Consider the following 23,338-nt stretch of genomic DNA (forward strand, 5'->3'; position numbering starts at 1 on the left):
CAGTTTTTATGCTCCACATAATCTGGAACAAACTTCCAGAAAACTGCAGGTCTGCTGCAACTCTCAGTTCTTTTAAATCAAGACTGAAGACTTTTTTGCCGCTGCTTTTTATTGAATCAAATAATTATTCATTCATACACTGCAACTTTTATTCCTGTATTTTATTTTTCCTGCATTTTGTTTTGTCATTTTTTTGCATTTCGTTTTATATGACCTTGTATGTGTTGCACTTTGTCTTGATGCTTTTAATGTCTTCGTGTAAAGCACTTTGAATTGCCTTGTTGCTGAAATGTGCTATACATATAAACTTGCCTTGCCTAGGATGAAACACAATGTAGAGCACATACACAGTCTACAGTAGCCTACAGTACTCAACATACTTAAGTATTATTCATTCAAACTGCAAATCATAAATGATATGAGAACATACTAATGTGTTGCTCAGAATAGATCACAACAGTCCTCTTCCACACAGAGGTAGAAGTCTTTTGTGGGTTTCAATTATTAGGCCCAGGACCAGTGCTTTCACTTGGGCCATATTTCCCAGTTAAGACTCTGAAATAAATACACTGGGCTGCCGAATGGTGCTCGGTCCCAGAAAATAATAAAATCGTCGTCCACTGTGACATGCTGAAAGCCACAACCAGGGTTAATGTGGTGGAGACACAAACATAAAGCCACTGAACCCAGACACTCATCGCCCAGCCCAGCACGAGCTATGGGACTAGGTGCCACTCTAACACAGTAAGCAAAGATTGATTCCTGATTCATTCATTCATTCCTGCCTGGTGAGGGTTGCCTGACGCAGGCTCTGGGAGGAGACGTGTTGCGTGTGCCAGGGTGCTTGCCAGAGGACAGGCACGTACAAAGTAGAGGTCACGTCTCGCACTACGCACCAGCAGCGACCAGAGCCAACCGTTACGTCTACCTTAGATCACTTGATAGAGGGAACGAGATGGAGGGAGAAATAAACTCAGCCACGCACGCACACACACTCACATGCATGCGCGCACGCACACATACACGCACGCACACACTCAGACACACCGATTAGCAGATCTCAAAAGAGATGGTTTGCTGGTTGTCATATTTAGAGCATGGCACTGTTATCTTCAAGCATCGTTTGTGCCCATACAACCATTCTAGACTACGCACATATCAACAAACATTCCACTATCACATATCACACATGAACACTAACGAGAAACAGGGAGCTTTCTTCACAAAACCTTTTTATTTTCATATCATTACAATGCAAAGAACTTGTTTGAAAATATAAAATAAGAGCATGTGGACATTCCACACACTAACCATATCTGGGAGCAGTCAATGCTTTGATAATGAAGCTCCACCTCCTTGTCTAACATGAGGAATGACTGACGAAGCCTCGTTTGGCACAGTACTACTGACGGCATGTCAAATGAGAAAAACAAACTAACCCTTCACAAACCACGCTGTAGAATGTTACAACAGCATCAAATGCAAAAATGTAAAAAAAAAAAACACAAAAACAAGCATACAGACATTACCGTATTGTCAAATAGAAATAAACAGCAGCACCGCCCCCCAACACAAACAAGGCCGTGTGCAGCGGGGAGCTTCGGCCAGGTTAGCCCATGCCCTCGTCCGGGTCGATGAGCGCCGCCCTGCTGGAGAACACGTCCGCCAGCATGTGCTTGGGGATCTCGGAGCCGCGCACGTGCAGGGTGTAGCAGGCGTCCTCCACCTTGGCCAGGCTCTGCCGCAGCGTGTGCAGCTTCTTGGACACCTCGTAGGGCCCCGTGTTGCCGATGTAGGAGAAGCCGTCGTGGATCTGCCGCAGGAACTGGCCAAGCTGGAAGGGCGTGGCCATGTCCCCGTTGCCCACGCTGCTGATGCACATGCGCATCAGCTCGCCAGTCAGGTCGGCCACGCCCAGCAGGTAGTCGGTGGGCGTGACCTGGAAGGTGAGCGCTGCCGTCCCAGGAGGCTGGCCCTCGGGAGGATCCTACCGGAACAGAGAGTGAACCAACATCAGATCATCTGCAAATCCATATCCTTGGCTTTCCTCATGTAAAGCTCCAGTACATAGTTGATTTGGAACACTGATGGCGTACTGTGTGCAATATTTGAAAGGACAAAGGGACACCAATTTAATGCCTTGACAACTTTTCATTCGACAGCTGTGTGCAATAGCCCACTTACAAACAATTACCTTGTCAACAAAAGAGGCCAATGAACTGATTGAGAGATGGGTCTGTTGTTGTGTTGTGCTGTGTAGCCTGAATTCTAAAGGGAGCAATATGCCAAAAGATGCATGGCAGTCTAAAAACAAAAGGGGAAGAGCAGAAATAACGCTACAGATCAGGTGGATAAGGAGAGCACCGGGTAAGCTTCCGGTAAAAACTGAACACTGCCATTCAGCTACAGGAACGTTATTTTCAAGGAATCTTGTCAACATCCTGTGTGCGAGGGCATCATCATCATCTCCTTCTAAATATAGCAGCAGGGAGACGCGTAGGGATTCTGACCCATCAGATTAGGACGGTGGTGAGTATATCAAAATACACACGATGTGTCCAACAACAACAACAACAACAACAACAAAAGAAAAAGGAAGAGAGGAAAGCTGTCCTCAGATGCATCCTCCTCACCCACAGTGTTTACATCCTCCTCACCCAGAGAGAGTTTACATCCTCCTCACCCAGAGAGAGTTTACATCCTCCTCACCCAGAGAGTTTACATCCTCCTCACCCAGAGAGAGTTTACATCCTCCTCACCCAGAGAGAGTTTACATCCTCCTCACCCAGAGAGAGTTTACATCCTCCTCACCCAGAGTTTACATCCTCCTCACCCAGAGAGTTTACATCCTCCTCACCCAGAGTTTACATCCTCCTCACCCACAGAGTTTACATCCTCCTCACCCAGAGTTTACATCCTCCTCACCCACAGAGTTTACATCCTCCTCACCCAGAGAGAGTTTACATCCTCCTCACCCAGAGAGTTTACATCCTCCTCACCCAGAGAGAGTTTACATCCCCCTCACCCAGAGAGTTTACATCCTCCTCACCCAGAGAGAGTTTACAGAGACTTTCAGTTATTGCAAAACAAACCATTTTCATCACCTCCCTTTGAGGTGTATTTGAGTGTGATATTGTGCATGGAACACAATGTCCTTTGGAAATATAGCTATCTGTATTTATCTGGAAATATATCTGTTCAGTTGTACCACATGTGATGAGAGACTGGGTGATGAACATTACAATAGAGAGAGATAGAATAATTAGAACTAGAAATGGTCCCTGAAGAGCATAGGCCTCCGCCCATTTTGCGGCTCTGTGCACGCGTACATGCATGCGAGCAAGACGTTTGGTATTGCTGCATTTGTTAGGTCGAGAGCTTTATGCCAGTCCAAACGCTCAAAGTTTTGTTTTAATTTGTGGATCTGCCGCATGATTTAGAATCTGATCCAGAATGTACAGTAATCTCCACCGGGTTCCATGAAAACCCTTCTGGGAGTTTTTTGCGTAAAATGCCAACCATCCAGCCAACCAACCAAACAATCAACCAACCAGCCATCCCATACCACCGAAAACATGACCTCTCGTCCTGCGCTGAGGTAATAATGAGCCATGATGTAATGTGTGTGGAGATGAGCGTACCGCGGTCTCCTGGTCATCTCTCATGAACACCAGCCGGGCGTTCACCTCCTCCAGGGTGATCAGAGTGCGGTTGCGGATGAAGTGTTGGAAAGACACGGCCTCGACATACTCCTGGATACCTGAGACAGAGAAAACAACACCTATAAAATAATCTCATTAAAGCTGCAGTATCGCAGATTGTCCTAAGATTTTAAACATTTAAGTATTTCTATGAGTGATTGAGCTCCTCTGTGAAAAATGCATCTTTTGTAGACAAACTTTTAAAAAGTGCTAGCTTAAAGTGCTAGCTCAAGACAGGCTCATGGCTGCAGAAGTTGCATACTGCCGCTTCAAACCAATTTCCATAAAATAAATAAATGTAAGGGTAACTAGAGCGACTGGAAAACAAGGGTGAGGATTTTGTGTGTGTGGATCTTAGGATGACCCCTCATTCATTTCTGGTGCTTGTGTAAACAACAATACAATAATCACAGGACAGAAGACTTTGTGTGCAAAGTTTACTTTTAGTGCGCCAATTGAACATCAAAGGGACTCCCTATCTCCATGTGGCCTATCACAGCACGCCGCCTGAACAACGCCTCGTTTCGTCTTCTCTTACCTCCCTCTCACCACACTCATTACTGTGATCCCCCTCAGTCTCCAACCATAACACTTAGAGACCCGGAATCAGTACAGTGTAATTTTATCTCTATAGCACCATTCATACAAATCATTGTAGCACATAGTGCTTTACATAAAAAGAGATGAATAAAAACATAAATCATGTAAACACAGTGAGAACAGAATTAAAAGAAACAATAAAAGTAAAAGAATAAAAAATTAAAGAGAATATAAAATAGAATTAAAAAAAAATAATATAAAAACAGAATACAAATTAAGAATACAAATATATTAACACAAGTAAAACTGTGGTAAACGCAATATTAAAAAGGCATGTTTTAAAATCTTGTTTAAAAGTTACCATGGTCTCAGACATTCTCAGGTCCTCTGGCAGGGTGTTCCAAAGGCTGGGGGCATAAGAACTGAAGGCTGCCTCCCCAGGCCTGAGGGACCTGCTAGGTGTATATTTTAAAAGCATGTCTGATATGTATTTAGGTGCTTGATTATGTATGTGTTTATAGACTAATCTTAGACAAATCTTAAAAATCTATTCTAAAACTGACAGGTAACCAGTGCAGTGATTTTAAAACTGGTGTGATGTGAGCCCTCCTTCTGGTCTTTGTAACAATACGTGCTGCAGCATTTTGAATCAGTTGGAGTTAATAATAATAATAATTTTATTTATACAGCGCTTTCAATCAAAGTGCAGAGAGCAGCTAAAAAGGCAAGTGAAAACACACATTAAAAACAACAACACTCAATAAAAACTTAATATCAATAAAACAACAACATACTCCAAGACACATATATAACAGGTGGGTCTTTAGCTTAGCCTTAAACACCTCCACTGAGCAAGCCTGTCTAATGTCAATTGGAAGACGGTTCCAGAGGTTCGGTGCGCAGAAAGAAAAAGCCCGCTCACCCACCGTCTTCTTTTTGACTTTGAGGAGGGTCAGCAGACCAGTCCCCTGGGAGCGCAATGACCTTGAGGGGACATATGGGATCAAAAGCTCCTTCAGGTAGGATGGCGCAGTACCGTTCACAGCTTTGTAAGCTAGCAGCAACATCTTAAAGTCTGCTCTAACATGAACTGGGAGCCAATGAAGGGCAGCAAGCATTGGTGAGATGTGAGAATATTTGGTTGACCCAGTCAGAATGCGAGCTGCAGAATTCTGGACCATTCGTAGACCATGGAAACTCTTCTTAGGCAACCCTGACAGAAGGGTATTACAATAGTCCAATGCATTGAATAAGCACTTCTGCCTCTTCAGATGACAAGAGTGATTTAATCTTGCCGATTCTCCTGAGATGAAAGAAGTTGGCTAATCGCTTTCTTGGTACAGTAGGCCTGACCGGAGAGCGTTACAATAGTCCAACCTGCTAGTAATAAAGGCATGTATTGTCTCAGTATCAGTCTGGGAGAGGAAAGGTTTCACCTTGGCAATGTTTCTAGTGCATTACAAGACTTCAAAAAGCTGCAGGTCAAGCTGGGGCTGTTTTTTTTGGTCCACAGAACAGGAACAATGATAACCTTATCAACCTAGAAATAACAATACACACAACCCTAGGCTGTTCACAGAACAGGCACCTTTCACAACAAAAAGAAGCCTTCATAAGGTACATATCACATATCACAACGGCACACACACTGTATATATAAAAACATCACACTCACATTAACACTCTGTACACATAACTGTACACACACCACACCATTTTGGATTCTGTATTTTGCACCTGTTCATTTGTACTGTCTAGTCTAGTCCCTGCACCCTGTCTAATGGTGCATAGAACTGATGGAGACAACGGACCAGAATAATTTCCTAGTATGAGTAAAAACTACCTGGCCATACAGCTGATTGTGATTCTATAGGTCAATGTTTTCTCCTGCTCCTCTTTCAGCTACGTAACCCCGGTTCTCTGATAACAGGAGTGAGGTGTCTCACCTATGGAATATCGTCTCAACCATGATATACCTGGAAGTCATATTTAAAACGTCTGACGTAGTCAGACCTGTCACGTGTGGGCGGGGAGCACCTCCCCCGTATAAAACCACTTGTGACGCATGGGAATGTCCTTCTTGGCCAAAGCTCTTGCCCCGTGAATGCAAGCAGGGCAATTTTGGTGAGACACCTCACTCATGTTATCAGAGAACCGGGGTTACGCAAGTAACCTATAGTTCTCTTTCTAACATTCGTTTCGGTGTCTCACCTATGGGACAGATATAGACTACTCCCGAATTGCAGAATATAGCCACTGACGCATCGCCGAGCCAACTCAGCTGTCCTAAGAGGACCCTACCGCCAGGACTGTGTGTGCCAATGAAGGCTCCGTCACATCCAACCAGTAGAACTTAACAAAAGTGTATGGCGTAGACCAGCTCGCCGCAGCACAGATATTACCCACCGACAGACCTCTGAACAGTGCCCATGAGGTAGCCACACCCCTGGTAGAATGAGCCCTCAGACTCCCTGGGGGACGTAAACCTCTGCATTCATAAGCCATCGAGATGGCGTCCACAATCCAGTACGATAAAAGCTGACTTGAAATGGGTAACCCTGAACGAGGGGGAGCCCAAGAGACAAAGAGCTCTTCCTCAGCGCTCTGGTTCTATCCAGATAAACGCGCAACGCACACACTGGACACAGACAGTGGAGACGCCTATCCTCGTCCGAGGAAAAAGGCGGGGGATGGAAAGCCATAAGCTCCAGCGTGGAGACGCAGGAGTCATTAACGACTTTGGGCACAAAAGCAGGGTTAGGCCGTAAAGAAACCTTAGACAACCCAGAGGCAAAATGCATACAAGAAGGATGCACTGATAAGGCATTTAGCTCACTCACGCGCTTCGCTGAAGACAAAGCCAAGAGCAGCGCGGTCTTGAGAGAATTTTCATTTCCCACAACCCCCAGAGGCTCGAAAGGCTGCATATACAGCGCCTCCAAGACCACTGACAAATCTCAGGAGGGAACCAGTGGTTTAGACATGGGGCGAGAACGCCTCGCACCTCTCATAAACCAGCTGACCCATGGGTGCTCCCCCACCGAGGAGGACCCAAAACCCTGGTGACGGGCAGAAATAGCAGCCAGGAATACCTTAACAGTACTGAAGGCCCTGCCCTTATCCAACAAAAACTGCAGAAAGCAGATGACTTTGGAAGCAGAGCAGCGGGTAGGAGGCACCGACTGCTCAGCACACCACCTCACAAACACACGCCACTTGTTGTCATACAACTTACGTGTGGCAGGCGCCCTGGCACTGAGAAGAGTGTTAATCACAGAGGGTGAGAAATCATCCATATGAACACTTAACCCTTCACATGCCAAGCCCACAGGGCCAGGAGGTCTGGCCTGGGGTGGAAAATGTCCCTGTTCGCCTGAGACACCAGGTCCCTGCGTAAAGGAAGAGGCCAAGGCTGACCAGACAGGAGCGGGGTGATCTCCGCCAGCCACAGTTTCCCCGGCCAATACGGCGCAATGAGTATGAGACAGCCTATGCTCTCTTACTCTGGCTAGAGTGGGGATTATGAGGCTGACTGGGGGAAACGCGTAAAGCAGCGCGCCTGGCCACGGATGAGCCAGCGCGTCCACACCCAAAGGTGCATCCTCTCCCGTCAGGGAAAAGAACAGAGGACACTGCGCGTTTGTTCGCGATGCGAAGAGATCTACGGCAGCTCGGCCGAATATCTCTTATATCCCACTCACCACTTGAGGGTGGAGACACCAATCCCTGTACCGGGGATTTCCCCTGGAGAGCAAGTCCGCTCCCACGTTCAATACGCCCGGGACATGGACCGCGTGTAAAGAGGGAAGGAAGCCGCTGCTCCACAGGATCAGCTTGCGCGCGAGCGCGTGCAGGCTCGATGAACGAGTGCCACCCTCGCGATTGATGTAGGCTACTGTAGTCGTGTTGTCTGTCCTGACCAAGACATGGCGACCTCGTATGAGGGGTAGAAAGTGCCGTAGCGCCAGAAACACAGTCAACAGCTCGAGGTGGTTTATGTGGGCATGTCGGAGATGTGGGGACCACGTCCCATTCACAATCCTGCCCTCGTAAGCTGCCCCCCAACCCGCGAGAGACGCATCCATCGAGACCACCGAACGGGGTGAGACTACTCCCAAGGGGGTCCCGGTCTCGCACAGAGTTGGGTCTCTCCAGAACCGGAGATCTCTGACACAGCTGGGAGTCACTGTCACAGTGCGATGCAAATGACATCTTGGGCACAGACGAAGGCCTAACACCCAACGTTGAAAATCCTTCATATGCAGACGACCCAGAGGGACGACTGACAGGGAGGATGCCATGAGTCCGAGCAATCGGTGACAAATTCTGAACTTGACCGACTGACCGCTGCGAAACAGGCTGACGCAATGGTTGAATGAAGCGACGCGAGGGACAGACAGCCTGGCTCAGAGAGACACCGAATCCAGCCTGAGACCCACATATTCTACAGTCTGAGCTGGCATTAGCGAGCTCTTGGTCGTGTTTATCTTGAAGCCCAGCCCCTCTAGGTGGGAAACAAGAAAAAGAGTGTCTCTCATTGCTTGCTCCCGAGAGAGCGAACACAGGAGATAATCGTATAGGTAGGCTAGAATTCTGAGCCCCCGACTCCTCAGGGGAAGCAGAGCAGCCTCCACACACTTCGTAAATATCCGAGGCGCTAGGCTCAGCCCGAACGGTACCGAGAGATAGTCGTAGGCTATGCCTAGATAAGAGAACCTGAGATATTTTCTGTGAACAGGATGTACGCGTATATGGTAGTACGCATCCTGTAGGTCCACTGACGTGAACCAGTCGTTCAGACGAATGGTACGAGACAGAGCGTTGTGATTGATCGTACTGAATCTGTATCGCTTGAGGTGTACGTTTAGAGAGCGCAGGTCCAGAATAGGACGTAGCCCCCCCCCCCCTTTCTTTGGAACAAGGAAATACCGAGAGTAGAACCCGACGGCTCTCTTCCTCCGGTAGAATTCGTACGACCCCCTTGTCCAAAAGAGACAAGATTTCTCTCTCCAGGACTAGAGCAGACTCCCCCCGAGCCACTGATTCTGAAAGGCGGTGGTTTCGATGCAAACTGAAGCCTGTAACCCTTGGTTACCGTCCTCAGGACCCACGGGGAAGGTGCACATGCGCGCCATTGCTCTGCGTGAGCAGCGAGAGGACCCTGGGGCTGGGCTCTCACTACAGGTGTTGCAACAGCACCCTCCGGTGGCGTTATGAACCGCCTTATTTTCGGAGTTATTTCCATTGCCCTTGGTTGAAAACCTGGTTGCAATGTTGTGAAACACTTTATTATAGAATGTTTGTGTGCTTGGGTGACACCGTTGAACACATCCTGCTGTCTGAACTCCCCTGAACGTGCCTCTCTGGGGCAGCAGGGTCGGAGACGAGACTTGAACATCACCGGGGAACCTGGTGCGACCGTTCCGAGGGCACTGGGGCGTGAGAACACTGGGTGAACCACCATACAACGGAACATGTTGCTGTCCTTCTCCACAACTTACAGACTTGACCTCAAAGGCGTCGGCGTGGGAGGCAAACACTGGAGCTTGACTTCTGAACGAGTCAGCGCACAGAGAGAGACCGCCCTGCGTTTGGGAAACACAGGGGGGCTGATGGAGGGAGGGGGGCGCAGCTCCGTAACACCCCTCCCCGAGGGCGAGCTAGGTAGCTTTCCTCTTCGACCCGGTCATGGCAGCAGGGCGGTTCTTGTTCGCCACCGCCGCAAAGGATGGCTTACCCTTTGGTCTAGGTGGCCTGTGGGCGTGTGTCGCCACCCTGGCCGCGCCCTGAGGTTTGGGTCCCTTAGGGGCGGGCTGTGCCTTAGGCACCGGGCAGCTCTCTGGAAAACCTGAACAGGCCTTGGCACAAACTTGCGAGGAAGACAGAGCTGGAATGCTTCCTCCTCCTTCATGCGGGCGTCAAACTTCTGTCGCATCGCTGCGATCGATGATCCGAACAGTTGAGTGGGTACAAACGGAGCATCCAGAAGCCCCTTCTTCTCCTTGTCGGAGAGACCGGATAAGTTCAGCCACAGGGACCGCTCCCCGACAACATCCAGGGCCATGGCGCAGCCGGTGCTCTGCACGGCGCCGCGGAGAGTGTAATCACTCACAACACAGATCTCCTCCCATGTCTGGGTGTTGGGCTGTTCCCTGTCCTTCTGCGCACCCAAGTCCGCCAGCAGCTCCGCTTAGTAGGCTACCAGCAGAGAGGCGGCGTTTAGAGCGCGGACAGAGAGAGAAGCCCTGTAGCCTCGCTGGAAAATGGAGGCTGTGAAGGCGTCCGCTTTTCCCGGCAGGGAGGGCCCATAGGAACCAAAAGTGGGTCTCTTCTGGGGATGGAGATGGTTGGCTACCGAAGGCTCCACCGGAGGAGGGCTGGATAACCCTAATTCCTCCATGCCGTGTACGTCAAGTCCACTGAATCCTGGGACAAGAACCCTATTGGTTAAGGGCTTGTCCCAAAACTTTCTCATCTCCTCCATGCAGGCAGGCACAGCGGGGATGACCTGCTTGGGTGCAGGAGTGGACGTCGGGAGACGTTTCCCGTCATATAGGCTCCGCCTAACCCCTTGCACACCTTGGGTAGGTGGCCACTCGATGTCGAGCCTGTCCGCCGCGCGGCGACAGACGTTGTTCAAGTCCTGGTCCCAGGGGGTGTCACCTCCCTGAGCACTGGAGGGGCGGGAGCCCTGGCCCGACTGAAGGGGGTTGGCTGCCCCCTCGTCCTCGGATGAGGGGTTGAGTAGCTCCTCATCCTGCTCACAGCCGAGTTCGAGAACGTCCTCCTCCAGGACCTCGAACGGCAGAGAGGGATCCGGGCACACGATCTCCACCTGCTCCGCCCAGGTAGGCGCGGGTGCGTCATCAGGGCAGTCGGGGGAAAGGCTATCCCCGGCAGCATGGGGACTGGTGAGGATGTGGCCGCTGGCCGTGACAGCAGCCTTGCACCTCCTCACCAAGTACTTTTTGGGAAGACGGAGGCAGTGCTGGCACGCAGAGGCTCCCTCCAGGGCCTCCTGGGCATGCTCGACTCCCAGGCAGCCGATGCAGAGAGGATGAGAATCCTTCCCTGCCACCAGCGACCCGCAGCCGGCTGCACACAGACGAGACCCGCCCTCCTGGCTTACTTGGCTAGTAGCCATGGAGTGCCAGCACACAAGGTTGGCTACCGTGTGTGTTAAGGTCGAGTTAAGGGCTAAACTCGATGTAGGTAATAGCTAAGGGTAAGCTAATTACCTAACAGCTAGCGCAAATAGCTATAAGTAAGCTAGCTAGCTACGACAATTAGTTAGCTAGCAGGCTTGGCTCGCCTGTACAGTTAGCCAAATGAAAAAAATAGCTAAGAAGCTAGTTAAACAATCAGGAATAAACCTGAGAAACACAGCGAGAAAAAGATATATCCCTCGAACACGTAGCCGCGCTCCTGGGGACGGAAAGTCTTTTTGTCTCGACGCCGTCAAAGTGAGCAGTTCAGCGGTACGACACACGAGGGAGCAATCCACCAAGGTATATTCTTCACAGGGAAGAGATAAAGAAGGACGTTCCCACGCGTCACAAGTGGTTTTATACGGGGGAGGTGCTCCCCGCCCACACGTGACAGGCCTGACTACGTCAGACGTTTTAAATATGACTTCCAAGTATATCATGGTTGAGACGATATCCCATAGGTGAGACACCGAAACGAATGTTAGAAAGAGAACCATAATTTCAGATATCAACGCCTATAACTACTATAGTGAGATATCTTAAAATGCCATGACTTGTGCCTAGTCAAAATGCCATATTCTTTTCTTAGCAACGGTGTAATACCATGGTATGTTGTAAAGCCTGTCTAAAAAGATATTTCATGAAAAGGTTACACAGACTTTGAAACAGGCAGGCAGAGTTCCTCAGGTTCAGGTGTCTGTCTAATCAACAGCCTGAAGTAACAAGTGTTTGTGTTTGGAGTGTGCAGGGAAACCAGAAACAATATTACTTAATTTGCTGTCCTGGAGAATATTCCAGTCCTCCATCGGAATCAGAGCGACAATCCCCTGGAGTGTTTCTACTGGGGGGTGTCTAGAGGGGCACCGTTGTTAAACAGCTGGAGAATTTCTGCTGGCGAGTCGGTAGCGGTCTCCGAGCGGAATTCCACTCGCATTCACATGCGCTGATGCCCTGCCCTGTCGCTTTTCTGATGGTAAAACTCACGTAGACCTCTGTTGGGATACTGTCGGAATTCCGCTTGCATGGCATGCCCTCCCCTGTCCCTTTCCCATGGTGGAACTCGGTTGGGATACCGTCAAAATTCCGCTTGCAACTGTCACTGGAGGGTAGTCTTGAACAACCTAGTCCCTGACGACCAGCTCAACACGACACCCCGGACAGGTCAAGTAAATTCTGGTTCAAAATGTAAAGCTGTATACAAACATAATAATAATCACATAAAACATGTTTTTAAAAATGTCTGATGTATTGAGGTCATTTGCTACTCAAATGGTACGCTACTTCACATTACGGCAGCAATCTTAGCTAGTTGACACATTTAGGTTAGCTAACTAGCTAGCTAGCATTAATGTTAGCTAGCTAACGTAACGTTAGCCTAGCCGCCAGCTACTGTGTTGTAGCTCTTTAGTTGTCTTTTATTAGTATAGATGGATAACAGTGTGAGGGATAATTATATTTGAACAAGTTGATGAAAGTGTACTGGTTCAATCCCTTAATAGTGAGATTCTACCACAATGTTTTATCATTGCTTAGAAATGCCCGGTAGATTAGCATTAGCCTTATGTTGCTAGCTATGGCTTCAGTAGGGATTTTGATAGCTTCTTCATACTATTATCATGTAATCTCTGGTTATAGACTATTGGTAGCTAAGAGTAACTGTACTTTGCTTGATTTTTATGTTCATTACGTTCTGTTGTCCAAGTATGATTTGGTCCACGTTCTTGTTAGTTGGCTACAAACGTGTATTACCGGTGATAGACTGCATTTACCGTTTTTGGCCACAGGAGGGCAGCAACAGGCTTAGATAGAATGTGTTCCTTACTCAGTTTCAGCAATTCAATAAGTATTTAAGTAAGCTATTTAGTAATTTGTGTAAGTATTTCTGTTAGTTATATATTATATTTCTTTATTGTTTCAGAGACCAAACACTCACTGTTTATGTAAGTGGAGAGAATTGAAAGGTCAAATAATGCTTATTAAGGGGTTAAAAAGAAGTAATGTCACAATACTGAGGAAAGCTTGTGTGCAACGAGCGCAAGTACGCTCTCCTCACTTAAGAAACTGGGGTCAGGATCATGATCACAAGTTTATACAGTTAACATATTTTTAAGCAATGGTAGTGTCTAATTTTCATGTCAGTGAGTCTAACAAAATTGAAAATGCATGGGTTGTCTTTTCCCACGTGACCTTAATTCCTGTCTGGGCTGATCATCGACCACTATGTTCTTGTGATCTGGAATAAAACAAGTGCAGAGGTAGTATTGTTTTCTCTTTCAATGTCTAGTTAATGGAGTAAACAGTGAAAAATTAAAAAAAAAAAAGTGGATCAGGATTTTAACAATCAGAAGTGGGCCTTACAAAAGGTTGAGAATCCCTGGTGTAATGTAATAGTCTGTTGTAAATAAATCATGTTTAAAATTTAAAGCATACTCCAAATTAATGGGTACCTCAGAGCATGAAGGTGTCAGTCCCCTCCTCTCCCGACTTTCCTGTCCTTTTCTACTGTCGCTGTGCCAATAAAGCAGAAATGTGTTTCTGAGATAATATCTTCTTTATCCCTTTTAGGGGCTACGCGGAAAACCCAGTCACGAGGGGAACCATTGAGGAGGCACTGCAGCAGGAGGCTACCAAGTACCTGAAGGGGGCGTCAGACAGGGAGGGTGGCTGGAGGCAGTGCAAGAAGCTAGCAGAATCCCTCCTAGCCCCACTGCAACTCAAAATACTGAACTGCTTAGGAGCACCTGGTTCCTTGGCCCAGACATTCGGCTGACTGATGTAAAACAAGTCTGCAAGGTTGTTTTTTTTAAGGAAACTTGTGCTTACTGTTATGTTTCTCTGTGTATGCAACTGTGTTTTGTTTTCTGCTCCTCCTGTTCTCGGTCCCACTCTCAGATTCCTGAGTGGATCCAGTGGAATTATACCTACAGTATAGGTGTCTGTGTCTCAGTAATTACCCATTATATATTAGGCTATACTTTGCATGTATTTACCAGGTAAATGTTTAGTAATTGGGAAACTATGAAAGTAAGGGTTACCCAAAACATTTTCAGAGTAAGTTAATTTAGCAATAGAAATCCATAAGCCTAGGGCCAATGGGTATAGGATATAGACAAACTACCGGTGGAATGGTGGTGGAGCAATAGTGGGAGCATTTCGGATTACTAGTGGACTGCTGTCCCTGACGATAATAATCCGCCAGAGGTCTGCTTGCCATTCGATGTACAAATGGCCAGGAACCCTCCAGCGGATTCGGCCAGAGGTCCGCCAGCTCGTTCATCAGGGACCCGTTGTAGGTCCGCTAGCCTTGTGTTATCTGGGTTTATCCCTTACCTTTGTCCAGAAACAGAAGTTGAACCAATTGCAGCAAAATAGCTAACGTTACAGGAATCATCAAGTGTAACTGCTTTAGCCACTGACCGCTCAACACAAACAACTAAAATAAAAATTACAACAATACAACACAAAGCACACAAACACAGTAATACACACAAATGCAACAATGCAAACATATGACTGTCATGCTCAACAAGGGTTGAAGGCCAGGAAGAAAAAGTGGGTCTTAAGTAAAGATTTGAAAACGTCTAGGTTCTGGGCAGATCTGATGTGGGGGGGCAGGCTGTTCCAGAGCCTAGGGGCAGCCGCCGCGAAGGCTCGGTCACCTCTGGTCTTAAGCCTAGTCTTGGGCATGACCAGCAGCGACAGGTCAGCCGACCTTAAAGCTCTGGCTGGGGTGTGGCGGTGCAAAAGTTCGGGCAGGTACAGAGGAGACAGACCATTTAGGGCTTTAAAAACAAATAGCAGAAGCTTAAAATCAATCCGATAGCGGACAAGGAGCCAATGGAGTGAGGTCAACACTGGGGTGATGTAGTCGCGCTTTTTTGTGCCAGTGAGGAGGCGAGCGGCTGCATTTTGGACCAGCTGCAGGCGTCTGAGAGAGGATTGGTCAATGCCCACGTACGTGAATTACAATAGTCGAGGCGCAAGGTGATGAAGGCATGGATAACTCTTTAGATCCTTTGGGGAGAGATATGCCTTTGTCTTGGCTAAAAGTCTTAGCTGGAAAAAGCTGATTTTTTACTACAGAGGTGACCTGTTTGTCAAGTTTAAAAGCGCCATCGAAGGTCACTCCGAGGTTTTTGACAGAGGAAAGATGTTGGAGCTTAGAGGGCCCAGGGTATCAGCAGGAGGGGCTTGTCCTAAAAAGAGAATCTCAGTCTTGCTCTAGTTGAGGTCGAGGAAGTTAGAGCCCGTCCAGGATTTGATGTCGCTCAGGCAGTCGAGCAATGGCTGCATAGAGTTTGTACGTTTGGCTTTGAGAGGCATGAAAATCTGGACGTCATCAGCAAAGCAGTGGAAGGAAATATTATGTTTGGCAAAAATAGATCCTAGGGGCAGCATGTACAGTAGAAACAGGACGGGGCCCAGAATGGAATCCTGAGGAACCCCGCAGGTAAGAGGGGCCGCAGCAGAGGAGAATTTGCCTAATTGCACAGAGAAGCTCCGATCTGTCAGGTAGGAGTGGAAACAATTGAGGGCGGAGCCAGTGATACCTACACACTGTTCAAGCCGTGAGAGTAAAGTCCTGTGGTCCACAGTGTTGAAGGCGGCTGTCAGGTCTAGGAGCACCAGAACAGTAGGACTACCTGAGTCAGCAGCAGAGAGTAGATTATTAAAAACTTGCAGCAGGGCTGTTTCAGTGCTGTGTCTTGGTTTGAAGCCAGACTGGAACTTCTTGTGAATACCATGTGAGGTTAAAAACGACTGCAGCTGGACATAAACTACTCACTCCAACACCTTGGACAAGAAGGGTAGCTGAGAGATGGGCCTAATGTTGGAGAGAATAGAGGGGTCAAGATTTTTCTTCTTGATTAAGGGCTTCACCACAGCATGTTTGAAGGCAGCTGGGACACAGCCTGAGCTGAGGCAGGTATTAATCAACAGTAAAACACTTGCTCCAACTGAGTCAAACACTTCTTTGAGGAGGCGAGAGGGAATGCTATCTGAGGAACAGTTTGTTGGCCGCAGGTGCTTGACTACATCAGACAGTAGAGAGGGATACCGTCTCAAAATGGGCAAAGGCCGCAGGGCGTAGAAGAGGGGCAGCGTCTGTCGTGACACGTGTGGGCTGGCATGAGAGCAGACTTTATCGATGAAAAAATTTAGAAATTTTCCACAGAGAGTAGGCGATGGCACAATAGGAGATGCATCACAGGGATTTATAAGAGAATTAAGGACATTAAAAAGAACCTGAGGCTTGTGGCTGTTGTTGGACACTAAAAGAGCTGCTTTAACAGCTCTCTGGTAGTCAGAAAGGCAGCCACGTAGGATTTCCAGAGACGTGGAGTTTTTCCACTTTCTCCCCGCGCGCCTGCATGCGCATCTGATAGCACGGGTAGAGCAGCAGCTACCATTAATGTTATGGAAGCTGCTGCTAGTTGTTGTGAGCTCATGAGCTAACTGGCTATCCCGCTCTTATTGTGCTGGATTAGCATTGGAACTGATGTGTCCAGGCGACAAGACCCATCTTAATTTATCAGACATTATTTTATGTCATTTCAATTCACAGCTATTACAGTGGCATGAGCTAGCTTCCGTCCTACCAGTCCTGAACAGACAAACAAGACAAACAAGCCAGCAACACATAAAAGCCAGGCTGGACCTGGCCTGGTTTTGCTCTTTTTGTGCGTTGGCTGTACGCCAGCGCACCTAGAAGAGCCAATGTCAGGTTGTAAGTATGTCCTGGCGTTGTTGACCTGCAGTTCTATGTCGCTACCACAAGAGGCAGTGGTCCCAGACCATCAAAACAAAAGACTATGATACCATTGGTTTTCAAGAGCTCCGGTAGCCTAGTGGTTAAGGAGCTAGTCTGCCATGCTGAAACTGCGAGTTCAAGACCCACAAAACTTGTGGGTTCAAAACTGGTGTTGTGGACAGTTTTTTGTCACTGGATGTTATAGAAGCTATGTAAAATGTGATTACCTGTTGGTTGTTTGTCAATTATTGAATTTATGTGCAGTAATTGAACAGCTGTAGCTCAGTTGGTAGAGCGGGTCGTTCAATGATCGAAGGGTCAGTGGTTCGAATCCCATTCCGACTGTCCACATGTCGAAGTGTCCTTGAGCAAGACACCTAACCCCAAATTGCGCCGGTTTCCTCTTGAAACTAATAAAGTTTGCCACTAGAGCGCCGATTTGTACACCCGTAGACGCAATGGCCAGACATCTTGATGGTATATAAAATACTAGTCTTTCTCACAATCTTTGCGGTGCTAGGCAGTAGGGCTGGGTATTGATTCGAATTGCAAGAATCGATTCGATTCCAATTCACAAGGTTCAGAATCGATTATCACGATTCGATATCGATTCGGTTAGTGTTACTAAAACCTGTTTTTTGTTTTTGTTTTGCTGTAACCTTAATTACATGACTGCCTACTTATGCAACACATCAACACTAGGGCTGGGTATCGATACTGATTTCCAAAAATGAATGAATGAATCATTGAATGAATTAATGAACTATTCATTCCTTCATTTATTCATTCATTCATTAAATAAAAGATCGATTCTGAATCATTTGATTCAGAATCGATTCATCGATTTTTTTAACCCAGCCCTACTATGCAGAGCACTATCCACTCGGCATGGATGTATTGCCACTCGGCCACCGCTGACCTGGGAAATCTGTGGAGTCTTTTTGTTTTGATGTTCTGGGACCACTGCCTCTTGTGGTAGCAGCATAAAACTGCAGGTCAACAACTGAACGGAGGCAGAAAGCGGCATTTCCTCTTCATGGTGCGCCGGCTTACAACAAACACACAAAAACCTGTATAATTCTGGAACAACATCCTATGGACAGATGAGACCACTTGACCTGAATCCAACTGAGCAGGCATTTCACTTGCTGAAAACTGAAGGGAAACCGCCCACAGAACCAGCAGGAACTGAAGACAGTTGTACTAGAGGCCTTTCATTACACTTCGTCATACATTCACAGCTAGCAAAGCCAAACATCAAGTAATTTCAACATAGACATAGCAAGCCAGCTAATACTAGGCTAGCTAACACTAGTACAGTACACGCTCAACAGCAGTGTACCATCAAAATGATTTTGAAGCTGTTATAAAAATAAAAAATACATTGAGCCACTTTAAAGCTGAAACATATTGAATGTTACATTTCAAATCCACTGTGGTGGTGTAGAGCCAAAATTATGAAAATTGTGTCAATGTCCAAATATTCATGGACCTAACCATCTACCGACATGGACCTAACTATCTACTGACATGGACCTAACTGTATCTACTGACATGGACCTAACTGTATCTACGGACATGGACCTAACTGTTTCTACCTCAAACATACAATGTTTTCAGTTCCACATGCACCCTGGGAAACGTGCCTGCCTGGCTGTGTGTGTGCACCGTCTCCAGAACTTCCCCCCGAGGCAGGCAGCTTATCAAAGTGCCTTGTTATCAGTGGCAATTTTCTTCAAATTTAGCTCACAATATCTTTAATGACTCTTGTTCAAGAAAACAAACCCATTAAATGTGACCGGAGATTTCCAGTCCAGACAGATTCATCCGTTTTGGGGCGAGAGTGGCTGTATATTAAGCTCTAACTCAATCTAATAAAGATCATTTAAAAATGAAAATGAAAACATCTAATTGATGGGTACTGCTAGTGGTCACGTTCCAGGGAACAGAGCAGTAATCCCAGAGCGACCACAATCTAAAAATGACTTCCCCAGCCACTAGATAACAGCTCTCACTCCCACTAATGTTTCCTCAAAAATCTGCAGACATTTTGTCTACCCTGAAAGCTGATCATTTTGACAGCAGTGGGAAAATTATTTTATCAGAGGGCATGCTAATCATAGCAAGGCAGCTGTGAGACTTTAAGGGGTAGTTCAGAATTTTGGACATAGTCTCATTTACGACTTACCCATAAATGTTTATTGATGGGGAACATTTTCAGCTAGTGCCAGCGCAATGCAGTAGAAACGGCTAGCATTGAAACACTCAACAGTGCACCCAAATCAAATCAAATATGAAGATAAATAGTCTGTCGAGGGCTCATTTGAGTTTTTATACCATCATTTTTGAAGTCGAAATATCATTGAACCCATTTGTTTGTTCGGACCTATATAGCTCTCTCTGTAAATGGGGAGGCAGAACGATGCGTAACTAGCCGGCACTATTGTCTTCACAACAACAAGAAACAGAAGAGTGGACTATTCTCTTACTATCAATACAAGTTGCAATGGCCACATTCAAAAGGAATATGTCTGACTTTGATGAGGAGTTTAGTTTATCTGGCGATCCTTACTTGTTTGGTGTGTTTATAAGGGAACTTTCTTTGAATGCTAGCCTTTTCGGATCGATCGCATGCCGCTAATTACCAACAGCATGGAATCAGCTGAAAATGTTCTCCATCAATCAACAACATTATGGTTAAATCGTAAATAAGGCTCTGTCAAAAATTCTTAACTACCCCCCGGTCTATAGTGGTGCAGTTGCAGATTGCAACCAACTGAATACAATTACATGGTGCAACATGGCAGCCACCATGGAAGGAACTGCTCACTATGTAGATATAAAGGGCTCATTCTAAGGTAACGAAAAAATAATGACTCGTATTTTCATGGGATTATACACAAATTAAAACATACATAAAATTCTACATACTGCAGCTTTAATCCATGTGACTCGTATCATAAGAGCCATGCTTTCACATTATCATGTTGTGAGTCAGCCACTTGAATTGATCTAACTGGGGAAAGGTAGATTCTGCATGTAAATTAACCATACATTACTAATCCTTATGACAAGGTCCTAAAATTAAAATATTTGCAATTAATTAATTAGCACCCACTACCCATGTGTAACAGGTGTCACTCATCGTCGCTCATCAGCATAGCTTCCATCCTCCTGGGTTTGCTGCAGGTGAGACGAGGAGGAGAGCCAACTGATCCGAGTGAACATTCTTCAAATGATAGAGCATTGCTGTTGTCGTCGTGTTGTACGTGTACACGGCATCACAATATTTGCAAGTGGCTTCTTGTCCTTTCTTTTCCCAAGTGGTCCCACACAAAGCTTTGCTTGGCCCGCTTCATTTTTCAAAATATGCCGCTGTTGATTTCTCCACTGCATTTCTCCCGAGATGGCTGCTTCGTTATATAGGAGTTATATTGCACCCTCTGGAGGTTCATTTAAACATGATTTGAAATTACACAATCCTACCACGTTGTTTGATAGTAGATCAAATAAATTCCATGTGCTCAAGCAAACCCTTAAAGGAGTAGTAAAGGGAAAATGCATGTTTAGCCGTGTTTTAAGGTTACTTATCTTAGTTTCTTGTCTCTGAAATTGAGAGTTTAACATGTTTTTTTTATGATTTTTCAAGGTGCCCACCCACATCCATTGTATGACCAAAACGGTGGTAGAGCAATTATCAGACTTTCTCAAAAGTGCTAGTTTTGTCAACTTTTTGATCTGAACCATTGTATATGATCATAAGTAACCTTAAAACATCGCTAAACATGATTTCTCTTTACTACTCTTAAAGACCAATTAATCGATTTTTGATTGTTAGTATCCCTAGATTTAACCAATTCAACTTGATTATGATAAATGACAAATGGACTGCACTTATATAGTGCTTTTATCCAAAGCGCTTTACAAGGCCACTCGTTCACCCATTCACACACACATTCACACACCAATGGCAGCAGCTGCCATGCAATGTGCTAAAGGTGTGTTCACACCTACGCGATTCACCGCCGATTCTTGCGGCGAGTTTACATTGAAAGTCAATACAATTTGCGCAAATTGGGCGGCGCGGTAGGAGCAAATCAGGCGGCGCAGCACGCCGTGACCCCCTGCCGAATTCTGCGGCGAGATCAGGGTGAACCCCGCGGTGTGACCTGGCGGTTGCCGCTGTGGTGTGAACACAGCTTAACCAGCTCATTGGGAGCAATTTGGGGTTCAGTATCTTGCCCAAGGACACTAACATGTGGACAGGAGAAGCTGGGATTTGAACCGCCAACCCTGCGGTCATTGGTACGACCCGCTCTACCTCCTGTATGATTACACAAGCATAGATGATCAAGCCTATTACATGACGTGGCACACAGGTGAGAACTCACCTGGGGTGAAGGCTCTGTGGAACTGGAACAAGTCCTCTCCTCTCAGCTCCTCTGCAATCTGACCTATCTTGTTCCTCACACCGTCCAGCTTCAGGTCGGCCTCTGCCAGAACCTCCTCTACGTCTGGCACACTGCAGGATCAATCAAGAATTCTGAAGCCAGCACACACCAATTCATATTTCCATTGCATAGAAAAATGTATGACCATCTGAGGCATTTAGTTTCTAGCAGCAACACGGTTGTGTAATGTCAATCAAATTAATGTAATGAATGTCTACATTGAAAAAGATACATCCCTGCCTTTTCACTGGTTGTTTCAGCCCTGACCAACACTGTTCACAGCACTAACTCTGAGCAACGGTTGGCCACTTACCTGGTCACTCTGTGCAGTACGAAAATAGCCCTCTTGCTCTCAATGGTGATGTCCCGGCTGAGTTTGAAAAGCCTTTCGTGTTTATCATGTTTGGTGTCAAGCTCCAGCTGAAAAGCTTGCATAATCAAATACGTGTCTGAAATTAATGGCTGTGTTTTCTTGTGTGACAGCATCTCTCACCACATGTGTTTTCATGCAATGACTGCTAGCTATAACGTTAGCGCAATGCAGGGATGCCATCAATAACGGTAGTAGTTGTTACAGAACATTAGACATTTAGCTGACGCTTTTAAATGACTGTTAACGTAGGAAGTCCGTGCACTACTCACGAGAACTCACAAGTAGTGAGTACTCACACATCTCCTTTCTAAACAAGTGACTAGAGCATAATCTAGTGCCATTAAAAGCCAAAGTGCAAGAGCAGCAAAATATAGTTGACTGTCGAGGTTAGATACCTTTGAATGCAGATAGCACAGGAGAGGATGGGTAAGCAGCACTCATGTCACTGTCCTCCGTTTGTATATGCGAGGCGTGGTTTTTTCTTCTGCGGGGACATCCTTCACCTGTTATTAGATGTAACGTTAATGAAAGTCAACAGCTAGCTAGTTCGAGACGCTAGCTAGATAAGAAAACAAAAATCAGAGGGATAGCTAGGCTACTGTGCCACACCATGCATGCTTGACCTTACCTTCTCGCTTATTCATACCTTCGACCTACTCAGTATACGTTAATCGATATAATCTTCTGTCTTGGCTAGCTGCTAAACATCAACAACTCATAAGATTGAGCATGGTCGACGAAGTTAAACGCCTAAAAGAAATATATTTGGCGCACAATAACAATACACAACGCAACGCGTGATGTGAGAATAGCTCTGACCGGTTTTACAAGAAATCAATATTTTCCCTGGATCTTTGACATATACAACAATACGCTTTGGGTCTTCAGATTTCATACCCTGGCACTTTCTCGGACCTCGTGGGCCAGGGGGCTTGAGCGCCGTTTATGTGCGTAAATTAGCCAAATGAATTCTGGGAAATGTATTTTTTTTACACTGCCCTCACTCTGTACTTTTACGTCCGGAAGATTTCGTTCTCGCTCTTATGTGGTGTTACATCGCTCTGTAAAATGTTCCTATAGCGAATTCCATTTTTCAGGAGCTTCCTCGGTCGTCTCGTTGAGAGAGGTCAGATTAGAATTTACAGTTTAGATTCTTTAACTGGTCCTATGACCCTCCGGGTGAACTGTGTTGTGCTTCCCTCTGGAAAATTAGGGGTAGGATTTGTACATTCCCCCCTATCTTCCTCCCTGTCAAGCTCATTGTGTTGCCTCCGTGTATGAAATGCGCTATACAAATAAAATATTTGATTACA

General features: G+C 46.4%; 1 protein-coding gene across 1 annotated transcript; it reads right to left on the reverse strand.

Annotated features, from left to right (window-relative positions):
* Positions 1-1,531: 1,531 nt before the first annotated feature.
* Positions 1,532-22,928, reverse strand: tsnax (translin-associated factor X). Its single transcript, XM_084450464.1, has 6 exons — positions 22,654-22,928; positions 22,421-22,528; positions 21,966-22,080; positions 21,593-21,723; positions 3,642-3,760; positions 1,532-1,987 (listed from the first exon to the last, which is right to left on the reverse strand). The coding sequence occupies exons 1-6, from the start codon at positions 22,667-22,669 to the stop codon at positions 1,610-1,612; spliced, it is 867 nt and encodes a 288-aa protein (XP_084306590.1). The 5' UTR covers positions 22,670-22,928; the 3' UTR covers positions 1,532-1,609.
* Positions 22,929-23,338: the final 410 nt, after the last annotated feature.

Source organism: Borostomias antarcticus (assembly GCF_949987555.1).
Source record: "Borostomias antarcticus genome assembly, chromosome: 2".
In the NCBI taxonomy this organism is placed as follows: Eukaryota; Metazoa; Chordata; class Actinopteri; order Stomiiformes; family Stomiidae; genus Borostomias; species Borostomias antarcticus.

Excerpts from the sequence above, each read along its gene's own strand:
- tsnax (XM_084450464.1), bottom strand. Across the intron at positions 3,761-21,592 it reads CCACAGAGCCTTCACCCCAG|GTATCCAGGAGTATGTCGAG; the intron begins GTGAGTTCTCAC and ends TCTCTGTCTCAG. Across the intron at positions 1,988-3,641 it reads GAGATGACCAGGAGACCGCG|GATCCTCCCGAGGGCCAGCC; the intron begins GTACGCTCATCT and ends CTGTTCCGGTAG.